This window comes from Chanodichthys erythropterus, chromosome 8 (genome assembly GCF_024489055.1).
Source record: "Chanodichthys erythropterus isolate Z2021 chromosome 8, ASM2448905v1, whole genome shotgun sequence".
In the NCBI taxonomy this organism is placed as follows: domain Eukaryota; kingdom Metazoa; phylum Chordata; class Actinopteri; order Cypriniformes; family Xenocyprididae; genus Chanodichthys; species Chanodichthys erythropterus.
The window spans coordinates 41,917,448-41,937,481 of NC_090228.1; the positions used below are offsets into that span (position 1 = coordinate 41,917,448).

General features: G+C 38.4%; 1 protein-coding gene across 1 annotated transcript; it reads left to right on the forward strand.

Moving 5' to 3' along the window:
• Positions 1 to 5,468: 5,468 nt before the first annotated feature.
• Positions 5,469 to 14,616, forward strand: LOC137025264 (ensconsin-like). Its single transcript, XM_067393281.1, has 3 exons — positions 5,469 to 5,950; positions 7,512 to 7,627; positions 14,128 to 14,616. Exons 1-3 carry the CDS (start codon positions 5,542 to 5,544, stop codon positions 14,614 to 14,616), a joined length of 1,014 nt encoding a protein of 337 aa, XP_067249382.1. The 5' UTR covers positions 5,469 to 5,541.
• Positions 14,617 to 20,034: the final 5,418 nt, after the last annotated feature.

Below are 20,034 nucleotides of genomic sequence, written 5' to 3' on the forward strand. Positions count from 1 at the left end.
ACTGACAAAAGAAAGACATGAACAACTTGGATGACATGGGGGTGAGTAAATTATCAGGAAAAGTTTATTTAAAAGTGGACTAATCCTTTAACCTCCATCGTTCTCCCCATGTATGCAAGGCTTGGGGAAACCACAAACATGGGTCTTGAAGTAACATACACCCAGTTCTCATTTTAACCACATTTAAACTGTAAAAAGTGAAACTGTGAAAAGGACAGAAACTGATTGGCCAGAGGCCTGCCCTGTGGCTGACTACTTCCTTTGACCTTTCAGACCAATAAAAAACCTGAGAACTTCCTTCTTCTGGCTCCTTGATGTCACCATTTGTGATGCAAATGTTGGCAGTATAGTACAAGTGTTGACCTCTGGAGTAAGTTCTGGCTTGACTTCAAGGGCCTTGAAGAAAAGTGACCACCATCGTGGTCACGGTACAGTGCCTACAAGTAGACTGGCCTGTTTCTGAACACCCTTGAGTCATGGACTGATCTGGGATAACCCATAAATACGTCCAGGTATTTACCTTGGTGGTCACAGAGTGCTTGTAGCTGGATGGACTGAAATAACTTTGTTTAATTAGCACAAAGAATCAGCAGATGGAGGCTTGATTCTAATGTGTCAGCCATCAATGCTACCAGCAACCGAACTGAAGACAGGACAGTGTCAGCCAGTTTTGCAAAGCCTGTGCTGGTTTCGTAAAGCTCTTCTGAAGATGGGAAGTGGATTACTTTCTGTTTGATACAGAGGATCATTTTTGAGACAATCATGTGAACTGTTGAATGGGGCATATCAAATGCTCTGCAAACAACCTGGTAAGAAGTGGCACTTTCCAGCCAGAATATGAAGACCAGAATTTCAACCATAGTGACGATCCTCATGGAGGGTGTTACTGAGGTAGGTCAGTGTTCGTCTGTTAAGCAGGTCACTTCTCCCATCCAGGTACAAGACAGTATGGAGCTTGAGTGCCAGGCTAAAAGAATAAAAAATTAAAATGTGTTATATTGTGTAAAATGGTAAGTAATTATATTTATGTCAACATAACAGGATGCATTAATCAAAGATAATGTTAAAAATGTTGTGTGTCAGCAAAAGACCCAAAAGCAAAGGAACGATTTAACAGAGTTGATTCAGAGTACAGTTCAAAGTCCAACAAAAACTGACTGCCAGGCGTTGTCACACTGGGAGGAAACAGGAAAACATAAAGGGAATTCACTCGCTGATGGTAGCTTGCGGAGCACCGGAGCTTGGTGGCCGATCTGGGCATGCCTCAGGCTGTAGATGGAGAAGCACAAAGCCTGGCAGACAGAGGGCTCAGATAGACGGACCACGAAACATATGCCGTTCTCAGCTCCAGTTTCGCAATTTAGCGACCTTTAGTGGTGACGTCTATATTTAAGCAGAGCATGTGCTGTTCAGCCATTTTGTGTAAGATGTTTGAGAGTGCATGCAGATGATATCAATCTCCATCCAACTCATTGTCTGTAAGTGTTTTTTAAATGAATGTTTTTTTGGTGTTTTGTTAGATCATGGTGTTGTATTTGGAGATGTTAGATGAGTGTACATGTGTATATACAAGGCTATAAAGTACTCCTTAGCTTGTTGGATTCATGTTGTAATCTGGTGTTCATTGTCAAGAATCTTTCATTGATGTATTTTGAAGCTCGTGTGAACATTTGCATACTAAGGAGAATGTAAGCTGTGTGCCCTTTAATGTTGTTAACGCTATTGCTATGTATGCTGTGCTATTTATTATTTAAAGTTGCTTATGCTTATCTATACTTCTACTATTGTCTTTTGCAGTTTTACACCGCTTCCATTAAATTGCACTGGGATTCAGTTCTGTCTCAAGTCTTTTTTGGAGGAGTGTTTATCTTGCTGCATAGCTACGTCTGCCTACACATAGTGACGGCAGTAAAAGACAGCTGCAGGAGCTGGGACTAAGACTGTGATAATACAAAAACAGTAGTTTAACGATTTCTGAGAGATAACACAGACGAACGCCACTCACAGGTTGTTAATCATCCGACAAAGACACTGTGGCGACCAGGGCGGGCGAGAGCCGTGAGGGACTCAAGGCCGGTGCGCCTCCCAGGTGAAGCTCATTAACACTCGCGCCACCGGCCTCACGCCGTTCCCTCATGGCTCTCGCCAGCCCTGGTCGCCATAGTGTCTTTGTCGGATGATTAACAACCTGTGAGTGGCGTTCGTCCGGGAGCATAAAAGGAGGAGCGACTACAGTGAAGGACTAGAGAGGACCAGGCCTGGACTTTACGTTATGTTTTATTATGTTTGTGTGGCCGTCAGACGTCTGCGAGGGTCTGAGATATGTTTAGCCTTTTGCTTGACTACATTATCAAACAGCTAATAAAGTGTTGCTAATGTTACACAAACCATGTTCCCATTTGCCATCCTAGTCAGACTGTGCTGCGAAGTTCGGGCAGCGCGGGAGTGGGAAGACCGCAAGAGGCTGCCCGAGGCGGTGGTGCTGGAGCCTAGTGAAAGGTGGGACGTAGAGCTCGAGGCCGTGCCCCTCGGACGAGGTGGGGTGGCTGCCGTCCGCCATAAAGGGGAGGAGCAGGGAATGGGGGACTCGCTGCCGGGGGGGAGTAGAGCACAGTCTCGGGAGTACCCCCCCGGCCTGCGAGGGGCGATGGGGGTATGTGGCGACCCGGGCGGGCGATAGCCGTGAGGGAAAGGCGCGAGGCCGCGGGTGTGAGTGTTAATGAGCTTCACCTGGGAGGCGCACCGGCCTTGAGTCCCTCATGGAGGGAGCATAAAAGGAGGAGCGACTACAGAGGACCAGGCCTGGACTTTACGTTATGTTTTATTATGTTTGTGTGGCCGGCAGATGTCCGCTAGGGTCTGCCGGCATTACTTTCATTTGTTTGTTTATTTTGAGATTAAAGTTTTTTTGAATGTTCGCCGGTTCCTGCCTCCTTCTTCCCATATTTACGTACTGTGTTACAGACACGAACAAACAGCAGGGAGAAATAGCCAAGACAATCAACGAAGACACACAACAGGTGCGGACGCGAACAAGCGCGAGCGCTGACAGAAATGACAAACAGCTGAAACAAATAAGCAATGAATGCAGGGGAAAATGGAGAAAACAAGAAGAAAATCAAACCCGGCTCATGACCAAAAAATTTTATAATTAAAAGTTAAAAATGTTACAAATTGACAAAATAGTGTAAGACTTGATTTTCCTCCTAAGACAAAAGCTGAGATCAAGCACCCTGCAATAAAGCAATAAAACTCATCTGGAGAGAAGATCTCAAAGAAATAGGACACCGTCTTGCCCAAACTTCTCATCTCACTCATCCCCCCTCTTTGAGCAATTGATGTTATGTATTTATTATTTCTGAATTGGCTTCTAATTGTCTAACTATGTAATTGGCATGATACATTTTTACCTGAAAAATGTTGTATTTGATTTACTCTGGATTCTTCCGAAATCATTATGACCAGTAGATTATTGGAGTCCGTACTTCTGCAAATCAGTGTCAGGATCAAACTGTAGGCTCAATGGAAGGAGCATGTTGCACATCAGGTGGACCGGGTGCGTTCACACTTGTCATGTTTGGTTCGATTAAAATGAACCCTGGTGCGATTGCTCGGTTAGTGCGTTTCATTTGAACATATGTGAACGCTGCCATTCGAACCCTGGTGCGCAACAAACAAGCGGACCGAGACCGCTGAAAAGATGGGTCTCTGTCCGCTTCCAAGCGAACTCTGGTGTGGTTCAAATGATATACGAATGCAACACGGACCAGCTGGCCCAGCTGGCCAAAATACCATCACATGCAGACTATACTAGTGTCTATCACACACACTAGTGCAGTTACCTCAGCACACAACATTGTTTTGGATGTTTGGTAAGTTCCGTCTCAAAATAGGCAATACGTCATAAAATCCAACCAATCACGTTGTGAATGTATCCCTATGCCTTTAGGTTTGGAATCTTTTGGTTTGGTGATAAAACTGCCAATCTGAACGCTAACCGGACCAGGACTAAATGTTTTATTTTTTCTTTCTTTTTTGGTCCAGACCAAATGAACCAAACAAACTGAACTGCAAGTGTGAGCGCACCCTTAGCAAGTTGCAGTGCCATGACTAAGAAAACTGTGTTTTTGTATGAACAAGCATGGGTCGGTTCGAATCAAATGCATTAGTAAACTCTGCAAGCTCTGACTAAGTATCAGAAACCAGTGAATTTGTGTCATGAGAAGTACATAATCAGACGATGTAACTTCCTGTGCAATATCGGGTCCATAAATGGACAAATAATTGAAAGTACAGGATACCCAGAATAATCAAATATCTAAATTACTACATGACCAATGATTAATTCCTAATTAGAAACACGATCTAAGAGTAATAATCATTTGAAACTGGAGACAGATTAATCGCACAGCTAAAGTAAAATTTAAACTAAATTCTAAAAATTAAAGTGAACTTCACAGGGGCGCTGAAAAGACATACACGTTGAGTGTATGATGTGCCCCATGCTCCATTACAACCCAAGATCTAGTATGTACTTAACCCTGGTTGTAGATTTGTGGTGACAACGGATACATTGTAATCTTCTAGAGTCAATAATTTTAGAGTAAGTCAGAATAAAGCCAAATGTAACAATTTATTAGTCAGGTAAGTGTATCATGCCAATCACATAATCAATTCAAAGATGATCAATACAAAACATCAAATGCTCAGAAATAGAGTAAGATGCATACCTGACATTTAGTAAATTGTGTCCTGGACACTCAGCATAATGGGCTGATCTGATTACAGGATTGCACCCCGAGCCTCCTGCAACATCTCTTTAAATACTTAGACCAAGACTGAAACTTCTTATGAGTTCACAATGGAAATTTGCATTAATCAGGGTCCTAGACTGAATAGTTTACACCTTTTCGGGTGTACAGAAGTCCATTTGCATGAAAGACCTGGTGAAGGTGGTCACACCCACTACAGAGGGCAAAATAACTCTAAAATCTTTAAACCTTTATTACCTTCTGGGGGAATGAGACATTTGTACCAGTCGCAAATTTACCAATAAGAAAACAAATTTTATGATTTTGTTGAATATGTAGGCATAGTTGAAGGCTATATATTTTCTATCTATGTTTTGAACTTTTATATTTACTTCCCCCTGTCATTCTGTTTTATTTGTTGTAATTTGTGCTTTTATTTTTTTTCTTTATCTTCTTCTTTTCCTTTTTGATATTTGTTTCTTGACACACTGTATGTTATTGTTCTTTGAATTTAAAAAAAAAAGCAGAATGCTCACCAAACATACATTTATCAAATACTTAAGCATAAATCCGCTAAATCCCAGCCTCAGTTCATTCAGAAATACTGGTTCGGTGGCAGAATCCTCTAAACGTCACTTCCCTTTGCCAGCAAAAGCCTCTAACACAACCAATCAGAAGACGCGAATCGAATCATATGATTTCAAGATGAACCAAGGCGTGCATAAGGGCCGGTTTCAGTCGTCGAGCTGCAAGTGTTTATCCTGTTTAAAGATATTTTTAACTAAACAAGATGGAGTTTAAGATAGAATATGATGAAATGGATGAACATGTGTTAGTTTCAGTCACTGGCAAAAGAAAACGTAGTTCTGCGCGTTCTCTGGCTAAAGAAAAACGTTACAGTGGCAATGAGAAGATTTCGCGAATAGCGTGTAAACACAACAGCGTGTCGTGTGCTGCTGTGACTCTCACTGAAACGGACATTACCTACATTAAAGACCAGCTCTATTCCACCCACGACAAAGTGAAACAAGACGCAATCCTTCTGTCTCACTTAGACATTATGCAGTGCAAGCGGAGGAGACCGAGTGCTGTAGAAGCCGACAAGAGAAGACAGAGAGAAATGACTGTAAAGTATGCCGTCTTAAAAGAAGACCAAACCAAAGTTCCCGTCTGCCAAGCTTCATTCCTCAGCATTTTCTGTAAGTGAGATTTTTTTTTTCTCATAACAATTTTCTTGTAGTTTTGCATGCTTTTTATATAAATTACATTTTCAAAATCGGTGTTATTTCTGCAGAATTTCAGATTGATCAAATTAATTTTGTACCTCTGAAAGGAACTGTATTCTGCTTCGTTCATACTGCACTTAAGTGCTGTTTGTGTGGTTAAAACACACCGTTTCCAAAAGATTATTGGAGTTTATGGCTTTACAAGATGATGAATATAATGTGGAATCATCACAAAGGCAAAACAAATACATATTATGACATTGGTGAGGATGAAATTAATAGTTTTATCACCCCAATTGAAAAATAATATCCATTTTAAAGGGTTAGTTCACCCAAAAATTAAAATAATGTCATTACTCACCCTCATGTTGTTCCTCATGTTGGCCTTCAGTCATCTTCAGAACACAAATTAAGATATTTTTGATAATCCGATGGCTCAGTGAGGCCTCTACAGACAACAATGCCATTAAAAATCTCAAGATCCATAAAGGTACTAAAAACATATTTAAAACCGTTCATGTGAGTTCAGTGGTTCTACCTTAATATTATAAAGCGACAAGAATACTTTTTTTTGGGCCAAAAAAACTAAATAAAGACTTTTTTCGACAATATAGTGATGGGCCGATTTCAAAACACTGCTTTGGAGCTTTACGAATCGAATCAGTGATTCGGATCAAACGGCTAAACTACTCAATTCGTAAAGCTCCGAAGCAGTGTTTTGAAATCGGCCCATCACTATATATTGTTGGAATTTTTTTTTTTTTTGGTGCACAAAAAGTATTCTCGTCACTTTATAATATTAAGTTAGAATCACTGTAGTCTCACAAACAGATTTAAATGTCTTTAGTAACTTTTGTGGATCTTGAGAGGTTCAAAGGCATTGTTGTCTATAGAGGCCTCACTGAGCCATCTGATTATCAAAAATATCTTAATTTGTGTTCTGAAGATGAACGAAGATCTTATGGGTGTAGAACGACATGAGGGAGAGTAATTAATGACATTATTAATCTTAAAGGGTTAGTTCACCCAAAAAATTTAAATAAATTAGTTATTTTGACAGTTATTACAAGTTTTATTATGACCTTTATAGTGTAGTTCAGTGTGTTTTCAATAGGTGCACAGTATTGGTATTTTTTAGCACTCATAATTTGATGAATATCTGCAGTTTAGCCCCAAACTGACTCCAAAACATTTTACTCTTATTTAAATGACTTTAAATTCTTAGTCAAGAACAAAGTTTAGTGTAAAAAAAAAAGAAAAAAAAAAAGACATGGGCATGATTGATCTTGTCATTTGTTGGTAATATGTGCATGATTGGTTTGATTCATGTTTAAGAAATTTCACAGCCAGCGGATACATAAATAGATAAATAGATTTGATAGATAGAAAAAAGTATCTGTTATCTATGTATTTTTATTTATTTATTTTTTTTTTTTAACACAATAGGCTGTTTTTAATCTCAAGTATGATTGTGTAGTTTACTCTTTCCCAGTTTTTCTGACATTTTGAATTTTCCTCTTTATTTTCATTTCAGGTGTCAAGAAAGATAGAGTCCAAGGCATTGCAAAGTACTGGTTTGAGAACGGCAAACCACGTCCTGAAAATCGTGGTGGTTCCAGGCAAGAAGAGGACACTGCAAAGGGGGAGCAGGTTTGAATACACACACAGTCTTTTTCTTGTAGAGCAAGCCACTATGATTCTCCTGTACACACTAAACTGTCGCTGTGCCCTTCAATTTTATGACAAACTAAGTGGACGATACTTTCACCGTCTGCTTTGACATAATGGAGAACCTGGTGTTTACACTGTGTTCCAAATTATGCAAGTGACACTATGATTTCAGTATAATAAACATTCAATTTTAGTTTTTCTAAGAAAGTGTTTGTTCATTTATCCATGTATTTTAAGATAACTGGTATCTATCTCAGACAAAATAATTTGCCAGGTCTGCTTAGGTAAATGGAAACCCTACTTAGAGATTGTTCCACATTATTAAGCAGTTATTGAATTATCATAAGATTTGTGAGTGATTTAGAAAACAGCAGAACTCCGTCAGATAAAGGCTTATTGAGGAAAGTTCATGTCAAAAACATTAATTGTATTAAAAGGGCAGCTATTAAAAAGCCAGTGTTGAGCAGCAAACAGGTATTTGAAGCTGCTGGTGTCTCTGGAGTCTCAAGAAGCTCTCCATGCAGGCTGGCAGTTGTGCATAAAGATGCATTGTAGCCACTCCAAACCTAACAAAGAGAAACATTTACAGTGGGTTTAGAAATACATTTTCAAACCATTTTATTGCTGTGGTGTTTTTTTTGCAGCATGGGATAGTGCATAATGCATTGTATTTCAGAAGGCACTATCCTCCTTTTTATACCATAGCTGAAAATAGCCTGCTATGAATTCTACATATCTTGCAAATGTCATTTTGACACCCTCAGAGACCCTAAAGGGACCTTCCATCTCACTTCCCAATATTCAAGCCCAAGTCATCACACGCCAGCTCCTTGCTGACGTCGCAGTCTTGTTGGAATGTGGTGGCCATTCAACAACCATCCAGAAATCTATCCATTTAGACCATCTATTGTAGTTAGGGATTTGTCAGTGAACTATTTAAAATGAGTCTTTATGTATTTCTAAACCCACTTTAAATGTTTCTCTTTGTGAGGTTTGGTTAGTGGTGGCTGAAATGCATCTTTAACTCCCCCAGGTCGGCGGTCAAGCCGGTGATACCACCGCGTTTTTTTTTCTTACCAGTGTGAAAGAGACTCAAAATACTCTGACAATGTTGCTATACACCATTTTAAACTGTGGAATATCTTCTTTTATTTGTGTACACTAAGAGTAAAAACAAAATGTTGTGCTTTTTGCAAAATGAAGAAAAATAACATGATGCGTGATCTCTCGTCTCCCACTGAACGAAGTCCAATCTGATAGTTCTCAGAAAATGAACTGTAACTTGGTGAATACTAATCACAAAAAAAATTAGACTTGTGTCTAAAGAAACGTTGAAATGTCAGGTTTTAAATCATGTTAGTCAAATCGAAAACAAATATTCTCTGTTTATATAATCTGTATGAAAAGAGAGCCATGTCAGAAGTCCGTGATTCAGCTCATTATCCACTAATGCGGCCACGCCCACGGAGCAAGCGCTACTCGGACGCAAATTCTGAGTCAATACATGAATACATCGTCTCAATCGAGTATTTATTGTCTTAAAGTGTTTATCTGGATGTTATAGCGATATCTAGCCTCTGTTAGTTCCTGGAGAGTCACATGGTTGTTTTTCTTTAGATTAATTTGTGGGCTGAAGGTGTACAGAGTGCCCTCCGGCTGCAAGTATGAATTGAAAACACAGTATTCAGCATTCATAGTGATGACAGTAAATAATGAATAAATATTACTCCTCTGTATAGAAAATTGACACAAACATGAGAATCCATCAATATTTCTCCAAATGTGCATGCTTTTAAGCTAAAAGGCTATAGGAAATGCCATAGAGGTAGCATAATTGTTCAGACACTTTGCATCACAGAAATACAATATATTTTAACGTATAATAGAATACCATTATTTTAAATTGTAATAATATTTCACAATATTGCTGTTTTTTTCTGTATGTTTGATATACACCATGATGAGCTTGAGACATGATTACAGCCTATCTGACTGAAAGAGCTCATTATTTATGCAGGTCATTTACACCTGAGAAGACAAAAGAATCACGAGTTGTAATGACCCATTGTTCATGATGATTCACACCTCCATGCATACTTTCTTGACAAAAAGTGTCTTGCAAAATTTAAATCTCTATATTGTTTTACATGAACGAGTAGGCAGCATAATTTTTACATCATTCTGAAGCAGAAACTCTAGTCTACAACCTCCAATACCCAGAAGTCTTGTGAACACAGATTTAATATATATTTTTTTGGCTTTATTTCAATAACCATGCATAAACGTTATTCCTTCAAAAACACAAACATGTACATACATGTTTCTCACATATTATTGTAGCCTAGTTTGTGCTGAATACAGTGTAATGACACTTTTTCCATTAATATGTTTATGAACAACTGAAAAAAGCACAAATGTCAGGTCATGTCAAAACTTCTCCAGAGCCCCAAAAATCCTCAGACCCCAGAGGGTTAAGCACAACTGCCAGCCTGAATGGAGACCAGGGGCTTCAAATATCTGTTTGCTGCTCAACACTGGCTTTTTTATAGCTGTCCTTTTATTACAATACATTTTTTTTTGACAAACCTTCATTAATAAGCCTTTATCTGACCGAGTTCTGCTGTGCTCTAAATCACTCACAAATCTTATGATAATTCAATAATCTCCATGCAGTTTTCACACAGTATTAATTGTTTTTATGCCTTTTGCACAACACTGCACCATTTCATGCTTTTCATCTTCAGAAAGATCTTTATTCTTCATTATTCTTCTTCCACATATTGCATGAGAACTGTGACTTGCTTAATAATGTGGAACAACCTTTCCCAAACTATTTTCTGCAAGCATATTTCAAGGTACATTTAGATGTCTTTCCAAAAAAGGACACTTGAAGACTACAAGGACACCTAATAACCAGATGATACGAGGAGTCCATGTAACTCAAATTTATGCACACTTTCAAAATACAGTGTCACTGCCTGGATCAAAAGGAATCTTTGATCTCCCATAGTAGAAAGAGTTGTGCCATCCTCTGCACTGTGCACGAATGAACACCTTCCTGGTGACTGATGTATGGCACCAACCACCGCTGTATTGTCTGTTCGAATGAGAACATGGTTTCTTACCAATGGCAAGAGATCCTGCAGGCTAAGTGAAAAGCTTTCAGCTCTAAGCAGTTTTATATGCCACTGCCTCTGGGCACTCGTCCATGAACTGAACACTGGTCTGCTGTCACAAGGGGCTACCTTTCGTCTGACCACTCTACTTATACTGATTTCCTGCTCAAACATGCTCAGGTTAAGCCAGGGCTTAGGCCCGTCAAGACATGTGGGTGTTACTACAGTGTGCGCTCGCTCTGATTTCCACGCTCTCCGCGGGATGCGGCGCTATACAAAGCTGCAGTGTCCTCATATGCAGCAAACAGAGGCTGCAGCAGCCATCAGACCCAGTAACCTCTGAAATGTTTTCAGAGGAATGGCTCTCCCCTGTGCAAAAGAGGTCAGGACATTGACACTAGTTTGAATTCTCTTTTAACAAATGCACGACCATCAAGCATGAGTCCAAGATCGTTCATAAGAAAATGATGGACTGACAGGGCTCTAGGCTGCATTCATGCACGTGAAAGTACGAGGGGCCAAAGGTTGTCCGAACAACAGGACTTTCAAGTGATAAGCGAAACCTTCAAATGCAAACCTGAGAAAGAGCCTGTGATGAGAGGCAATCTGGATGTGAAAGTAGGCAAGTCCACTGCCATGAAATAGTCTCTGCTGAATAAGCGCGAGGATCGATTTCATCGTGATTTTTTTTTTTTTTTTGAATGTGTGCTTTGCTAGCGCTCTGTTCAATGGTCTTAAATCCAAGATTGGACGCATAACGCCACCATTTTTCACAACATTCCCATTGTTCCTTGGGCACTATTTATACTGTTTGTTTGGCCAGGAGAGAGAGAATGTCTGCAAGTAAAAGCGGAGTGCTCTGCTCCAGCACTTCTGATATGATCATGCCACTAAAGTGCAGCGCTCTGCAAGCAAATTGAAGTGTATAGGCATTCTTGACAACCTAAACTGACACTGCCAGGAGCGCAAGCTACCAACTTAGGTAGCTTGATAAGGGATGCAGCGGTGTCTGCCGCAGTGAGGGCTGCGCTTCCGTCAGCAGATATGACAGGTAATGAATCCACAGCTCAAGGCACAGGGATATTCACATCTGTCACCTCGAGTTGCTCTGAGATTTCGTTCTGCAAAATGTGGCCCTGAGAGGTTTTGCTTATACCCTGGACAGCATTTTGAGGTGGAAAAGGGCTCTGATATTGGGGTATGTTTGTTTTTATGTTTATTACAAGTCTTTGCATTGGTAAAACCTTTGAACGTTTCTCTCCAATTGCTGCAACTCAAACACTCTCTCTTGGAAGGCGGTCCTTCTCTCTCCATGGATATCATTCTCTTGCACTGGGCAAGTCTGCATCTGGTCCGCTGGGTGCCTGGACTGGTGGGGAACTTGCTTCTTGCCCTAAAAGGACTTCTTGTTAGGTCTCTGTTCCCGGCCCACTTGGGAAGGAAGTGGGTCATCATTTTTAGACTGTTTTTGCACCTCCACAATATTCTCTTGAGAACGCCCCTACGACATCACCAAAGAGGCCTTGGGGGTTCACTGGGCATTGAGCAGCTGTGATTTATCTGAGTCACACATTTCTGTGCGCATGAGCCACAGATGCTGCTCTAGCACTATCCATGATGCGCCAGACTCCTTGGGTGATCTCCTTTGCTGCACACAGGGCGAGATCCGCTGCTAAAGAAATGACTCCGGGTCTGGGCCTTCCTGTTCCAGGGACTTCAGGAGTCTAGTCTGAAACACCTGCAGGATCGCTGTTGAATGTTGGCAATAAGGGTAGGCGGACTAATGGAAGGTCTGGCTCCGATTGCCTCATCCATGGCAGCATACCACTTGCAAGATGTTGTTGTGAGCTCACCATCCTTAGTGCTCAATCCTGTAATTGGTGGACATCATATCCCATCAGTATAGGAGACCAGGGGCTCTGGTGGGTGATGAGAACATGAGCACTGTGCCGGCGTTATCTCATAAGTAGATAATCCCGAGGGAGCTGTTTGTGGCATCTCTGCTCTCAGCAGGAGAGGGAGGTGTTGAGCACAATAGCGAGCCTCGCACAGAGAATATTGATAAGCAGGTACTCAAAGGAGTGGCAATTAGTTCCTTCTAGCTCCGCTTCGGTGTGGGTGCGGCCCAAGCACCGCCGTTGTGCGAATCCAGGAACTCATATCGGCCCATCGGACATGCAGCATCCCTGGATTTGCTGTTGCACTGCTAAGGTGAAAAATAAGTACACTTCTATTTTTACACACTAATTTTGTACTTAATATACTAAAAATTCTTCTTTAGTACTTAAGATAATCTTAAGAACATCTAAATGTACTCAACTGTGCTATTTTGAGACACCATGAAATATTAAATAAAATGTACTTTTAATATACTATCTCTGTATTTAAAAATATATATTTAGTTACCACTTGTAGTACACTATGGGTTCAAATGTACTATAAGTGGTATCTAAATACATTTTTTTAAATACATTGATAGTATATTAAAAGCACATTTTAGTTCATATTTCATGCTGTCTCAAAATATTACAGTTGTGTACACTTAAGAGTACACTTAATTATCTTAAGTACTAAAGAAGAATTTTTAGTATATTAAGTACTAAATTAGTGTGTCAAAATAGAGTACTTTAAGTACTTTATAGAGATGTACTTTTTTTCACCTGGGTGTACCCATACAATACACAAACTTTTTTTTAATGATTTTTTGCTCTGGTGTGCATAAATGTATGAATTATATGGACTCCTTATCATTTGGTTATTTGTGCTGGGTTTTTTTTGTTCGGTTTTTTTTTTTTTTTTTTTTTTTTTTTTTTTAAAGATACCTGAATTTACCTAGGAAAAAAGCTTGCAGAAAATAGTTTTGTGAGAATCAACCTTCAGTCTCATGGTTCAATTTGTTGAATATATGTTGAAGCATGTGATTAATCGTGATTTAATAATTTTTAATCTATTGACAGCCCTAACACATATAAATATAAATAATATACAAGATGTGCAGTTATTTCAGCACTTTGATTCTTGATTTCTGATCACTTTTTGCAGAGCTTTTGTGGAGCAAAACCTTAAAGCTCAAGTAACAGTAACATTTATGAAAAAAAGGGAAAATCCTAAAGGGAAATATAGGAGTGTGTGTGAATGTGTCCAAGCACTGTTAGTGCTGGTTTGTATCAGGAAGGGCATTCAGCATAAAATTTGTGCCAAATCAAAATGTGTGTGTTTGTGTGAAGTGGACCCTGCAAATGAGCAGGAATAACACTAGGAAGAGATGGATGAATTTTGTCAGTACTAATGCAACAGTTAATGACTATTTAAATTGTGTAATTAAAATGACTGACTTTGTATTCTGTTTGAAAATTTCTGTAGGATCTCAAATGTCCAAAGACAGAGGAGAGCACTGAGGATGGTGAACTCACAGAAGTATCCTGGAAGTGGTATGATGCCATGGATGAGGATATTGGAGGCAGACCTTTATTTAGTCCACCTTCCCTTATTGCCTCATCTGATACAGATGTTGCTTTGAGCACATCAGCCTCAGTGAGCCCAGAGCCAGAGAGAACTGGGACAAAAAGAAAAGACTTTGCGGACATAATCCGAGAGATGGAGGAAAGGGAGGCTGAGAGAGTGAGAGAAGCAACAGAGAGGGAGGAGAGACGATGGCAGGAAATGGAGGAGAGGGAGGAACGTAGAGAAAGAGAAAGACAAGAGCGAGAGGAAAAACGGGAACGAGAAGCCAGAGAAAGAGAAGAAAGAAGACATCAAGAAGCAATCGAGAGAGAGGAACGGAGAGAGAGGGAGGCCAAGGAAAGAGAAGAACGATTTCTTCACCTTCTTGAGATTATTGCAAAAAAATAAAATATTTCTTTAATAAAATTTATTTTGATGTAAATGTGTGATTGATTTAAGAATGGTTTCCATTTCTGTAAACAAGCATCCATTCTCCAAAATGCTTATCTTTTGTAGTGAATACATATATTTTATAGTCCACATATAATTAGAAATATATTTTAGAACAAACATTTTATTTATAGGAATTCACTGTAAATTATAGACATTTCACATTTTCCAGTCTTTTCTTGAGAGTTTGATATAAGAACATTAATTTAAATATTTTTTAAAATTATGGGTGTTGTCTGAACATTATTGTTGTAAGACCCCAAACACTTAAAAATATAAAACATGTTTATTATTTGCTTTATCTGACTACTAGAAAGCAAGAAAGAAAGAGTTCAGCACTGAGATCACCTTCCTCATCAAAATACAGCTGTGTTCAGGTGGCGATAAGATGATGTGAGAGTCACAGTCTGTTAATGTGTATTAGAGATGTGTGAATCTGCTCTAACATCACGCAAATCTGCAGTTAAATGCAAAACATCCACCCACCCGCAGCCATGATTTTCACATTGAAAATCATGATCGTCACATTACAATTATTCAAATTCTCAGTGTTAAGCGAGATGATATGGTAAATATTACACTGAAGTAGGCTGCTTTAAAATTAATATTTAAAGCGAAGGTTATTTTTTGGTTATTTAATATTCTTGGAATAACCACAGCATCCAACCAAAGGAAGGGAAAAGTTTTCACAGAGACTGTCTTTCCATTCTTATATAATCGCTGCACAACTTCCCCTCTGAGGATTTTACCAGTTAAAGTGTTTGTAACAGCAGAAAATCACAGTTAAATATGAGTGAGTGAAGCTGCAGCACCAGATTCTGCAGTCAGGTTCAGCTGCTCCAGAGATTAGGCTTGTTTGACTTCATGCAGCGCTGCGCAGAGAGATCACGGCTGACTTGAAGCAGTGCATGCTGGATAGAAATTTTATATGTAATTCAGTTGTTCTACTTGTTAAGGCATATGGTTCATCCTGCGCAGCTTCACCATAGCACAAACTCTGACGACTATAACTGATAAAATTGTAGACCCCACTTTGGTATTTAAATAATATATGATTATGTTGAACTTTATTCTTGTACAAACAGACACTGTAAGCAGTACATAAAGTATTGAATGAAAATGTCATCTGTATTTTTGACAAATATTGCATTTTTTTTGTGATAAAATATGCAAACGCAATGCAGGCGTCAGTATGGGAAGCTAAAAAGTGTCTGACTTCACGACTTCCCCCCGACATGCATTCTGTCTCAAAATATATAACATTTATAACCAGCATGCATTGGCCGCCAATCGGTCTGTGCATATTGCCGAACAAGCATATTGTGTTATTATTGGGAGATGAGAGGGTCTGTATCTCTTACCATTGGAAAAAGTGTAACGGTTAACTTGGATCATGTGATGCACCTCAGCCTATCATGTGGCAGTGACATCAGTGTCCACCGTTCAAAGTTTTATGACAGTCGGTTACAGCTCATGTTAATCAGTTTCTTGTGGATTAGTGTGTTGGTCTTGTGAATAAATGTTTATATTTGGTGTTTTATCGCTAGCAAATGAACAGTAGGATTGAATTGTTTGTGGAATGTGCTTTACAAAAAAAAAAGCGTGAATATCTCTATTAGCTGCAGTTTACTTTCATTCATTAAAAAGCATTATTTCATCATCATTAGGCACACAGTAGTCTGAAACATGTCTAGTATCTGTCTGATTTTCAGGTAGATTTTCAACGTGTTTAAATTATATGGTTACGAAATGGCAAATGTAAATTCAATTAGGCCAATTGAAAAATTTAGATGTGATCAATCACTAGAAAATGTTGAGTTGGAGTGGTCTGAATTTATTTTACAGTGTATAATTATATAATATTGAAGGGTATTGTATTCTGAATCCACTGCCGCTTCAATATCTTTTAAGTGCCGCACACATTTTGGTCTGTCTTGTTTGATATGCAAGGATAAATAAAGAACTGGTTGATTTAATAAATACAGCATTTTCTTTTATAGAATAATATTTTGGCAGAATTGCTTAAAGTTTATTGTAGCTATGTGGGCACTCACTTTTTTAAGTTGATGAAAGTAATGTGATGAACTTACTGCCTCAAATGCTGCCGTTCTAATGACAGACAAACACGTGTCCAACATTCACTGGTGAAAAACTTTCTAAATTCATTTCAGCTTGATTTTTGGTAAAATGTCAATAATGACACATGGATCTGTCTGATTATATATTACAGTTTTTTACAATTGCTAATAAGCGTTTACCAATACTTAAAGTACTTTTTCTAATCTCTTAACACAGCAACGCACCTACATCACACAATTAGCCAAATAGTTAATTTTCTGCTCAGAATCATATTTTGTTAAATAAACACAAACTCTACATTTCAAAATGCTAAAAACCTTTTTCTACACATACTAACTCTATCAAAACACAGCAAACCTGATTCAAAATCGAGTCGTTCTGTCAAACACTAGCACTAGTTTTTTATCCACATGAACATATTGTCAATCAAAGTGCAATGACTGTCAAAATACTAACAGCTGAAAACTGTAAAAATTATGAAAACTGCATTACTGTCATGTTTCAGTTTTACCTGCAGAAAATATGAAATTCATATTTTTTAAAATTCAGTTTTCTTTTCCTGCAGTAAAAGTATAATGCATGTAAGCCATTCTACATGTTTGGTTGAGTGTTGAATGTGTGCATTCTTGGCAAGAGGAAATGAGTCATTATTTTATAGAATGTGCAGTAGAAAAAGAGAAGAAGAAGTAACAGAATTGCTCAGGGCAACTACTGGTCAAATGAGTCCCTTATGCAGAACTATAGTGTCCCTCTTGGTTGAAATCTCTTTCTGGGGGTGGGTGGGTGGTGTTGATGGTGCACTCATGAGGGTGGGATGGTGTCCACTTAGTGCCCCTTAGCTAGTGCCCTGTGCAGACCACATATTTTGTAAATATGGAACAATGGTTGTGGAATTATTGTAGTATAAATCTTTTACTGAAATGAAAACATGAAATTGCTGCCATTGATCAACAACAAATCCAACATACATGGTCTTTGGTTATTATGGAAGTTTTTTTTTCCACCACAGAATAAAAAAGCATAAAAGGTAATTATCTTTTTTTTATTTTCTATTTATGGCAGAAATAAGCTTTCATAGGTTCATCATGTGTAAGGGGGAAAACCATAGAGATGCACAATCCAGCACACATTCTTCCTCCTCTCCTCTACCTCTTCTTCTCACTTGTCCTGATCCAACTTCTCCTCTCCTCCTTCATCAATTCCTCTCCCTCACCCAGATATTATTTTTGAAAATGTGACTACAGATTGGACAAAAGTATGTTAGCAATTGAAAAAAACTGTAAGCTATTTTAACAGTTGGCCGACCCCCCAAAAAATGAGTGATAGAGCCTAGTTTTCTAAAACATATATTTATTTACTGTGTCAATATTGTGACTAATTTTTAAATTAGTATGACCGAATTATTTAAAAAATAAAATGTTTAAAACAACATTTAATAATATTTCACTGATGTATTTCAACAGGTCACTGATGCACATCTATTCCCATGTAACATAGAGCCCAGCATGTAGCATGAAGAAACATACTAAATTAAGAAAATATTGATCACTTTTTATTAAAATGTGAGAAACCAAAAAATATAAGAAATCTTTTGAAATATTTCAAAATAAAATGGCCAAAAATATATTTGCGTAAATATATTTTCTACCAAAAAAATTAAAATACATTTATTGAAATATTAAAAAAGAATATTGAAAAATATATTTTGCACTGTATATTTTAATCTAAGAAAATACATTCCAGTAGGTCATATTAGTATTAGTATTTTTTTGAAGATATTAAAGTGGTAAAGTATGTTCTTTGCTGAATTTTATACATAAGCATTATTAAATATTACTAATGTAGTTTTAATGTCTTGAATATTCCATCCACATTTGCATTTATTCTAAATGTAGGCTACTGTAAGATTGAATTTCTTGCCCATAAAATACATTTTGAAATATACAATATGTGAGTGTTGAAACTAAATATATTTTCTATTTCTCCAAAGCTATTTACCAAGCTTTCGATTAAATTTCATATTTGAAATCACCAATGAAATCTGACAACAACTGTCTCATAAATTTGGTTTCTAAATGCTCAAATTGTGACACAAAAAGGTATTTTTCAGGCTGGATCAAGCTAATGCGCAAAAGAGGTCAGGACATTGAGAATAGTCTGAATTCTCTCTTTTGTCAAATGCACGACCATCGAGCGTGAGTTCAAAATCAGGCAGCATTCATGCACTTCGTGAAAGTACGAATAGCCAAAGTTTGTCCGAACAACAGGACTTTGGACTGATAAGCGAAACCTTTGAATGCAAACCCCAGAAAGAGCCTGTGATGAGGGGCAATCTGGATATGAAAGTAGGCAAGTCCACTGCCATGAAATAGTCCCCAGGCTGAATAAGCATGAGAATCTGTGATCTTTTTGAATGTGCGCTCTGCCAGCACTCTGTTCAGTGGTCTTAAATCCAAGATTGGGCACATAACACCACCATTTTCCACAACATTCCCGTTGTTCCTTGGGCACTATTCAGCGCTTCCCACAGGTTTGAAATATACTTGCGGTGGTAGCCGGGTGAAAAATCCTCCTATTATCCACGGCAAAAAATGGTCTACTACATGTAACAAACAAATAATGTGTGATTTTTAACTGTATTTTTAATTATTGAAATTAATTTGAATTAAATAGCATACTATTACATTTAATTACATACTAATATTATGCATTATAAATTATGCAAAATTACAGCATTTAAATGGTTCTCCTTTTCCTATGTTCTCTTTGCTGTCATATAGTGTTTCTCTCAGTGAATGGGACAGATTTTATTCTTAAAATTTATGTAATGAATAATATATGTGTAATGATGCTGGACTCAGGCAGAGGATCCAAATGCAGCGTTTTATTAAAAGTGAGCGTGGTCGTACAAGCAGGGTCAAACAGGAACAAACAGGAGCAATAAGGAACAGGCAGAGTCATAGTCAGGGTACAGGCAAAGGATCGAGGCAGGCAGCAATGGGTCGTAAAACAGGAATCAGGCAGAAACAGTAACAAACAGGCAGACAGGGAAATAACGCTTGGAATTGTACACTGGGGAAACAAGACTTCGCTGTGAGGTGGTGTGTGTGACAGTCCTTTATAGTCCAAGTGATGTGCAAAGCTGTATGTGGCGATAGGTGATTGGTGTGGTAATGAGCATGTGACTGGCAGAGGGGGATGATGGGAATTGGAGTCCGGGAAGTGACAGGAACTGACAGTGATTGTGACAATATGTGTCAAATAATGTTCTTAGTATTTTCTTCCTGTGGTGGAGAC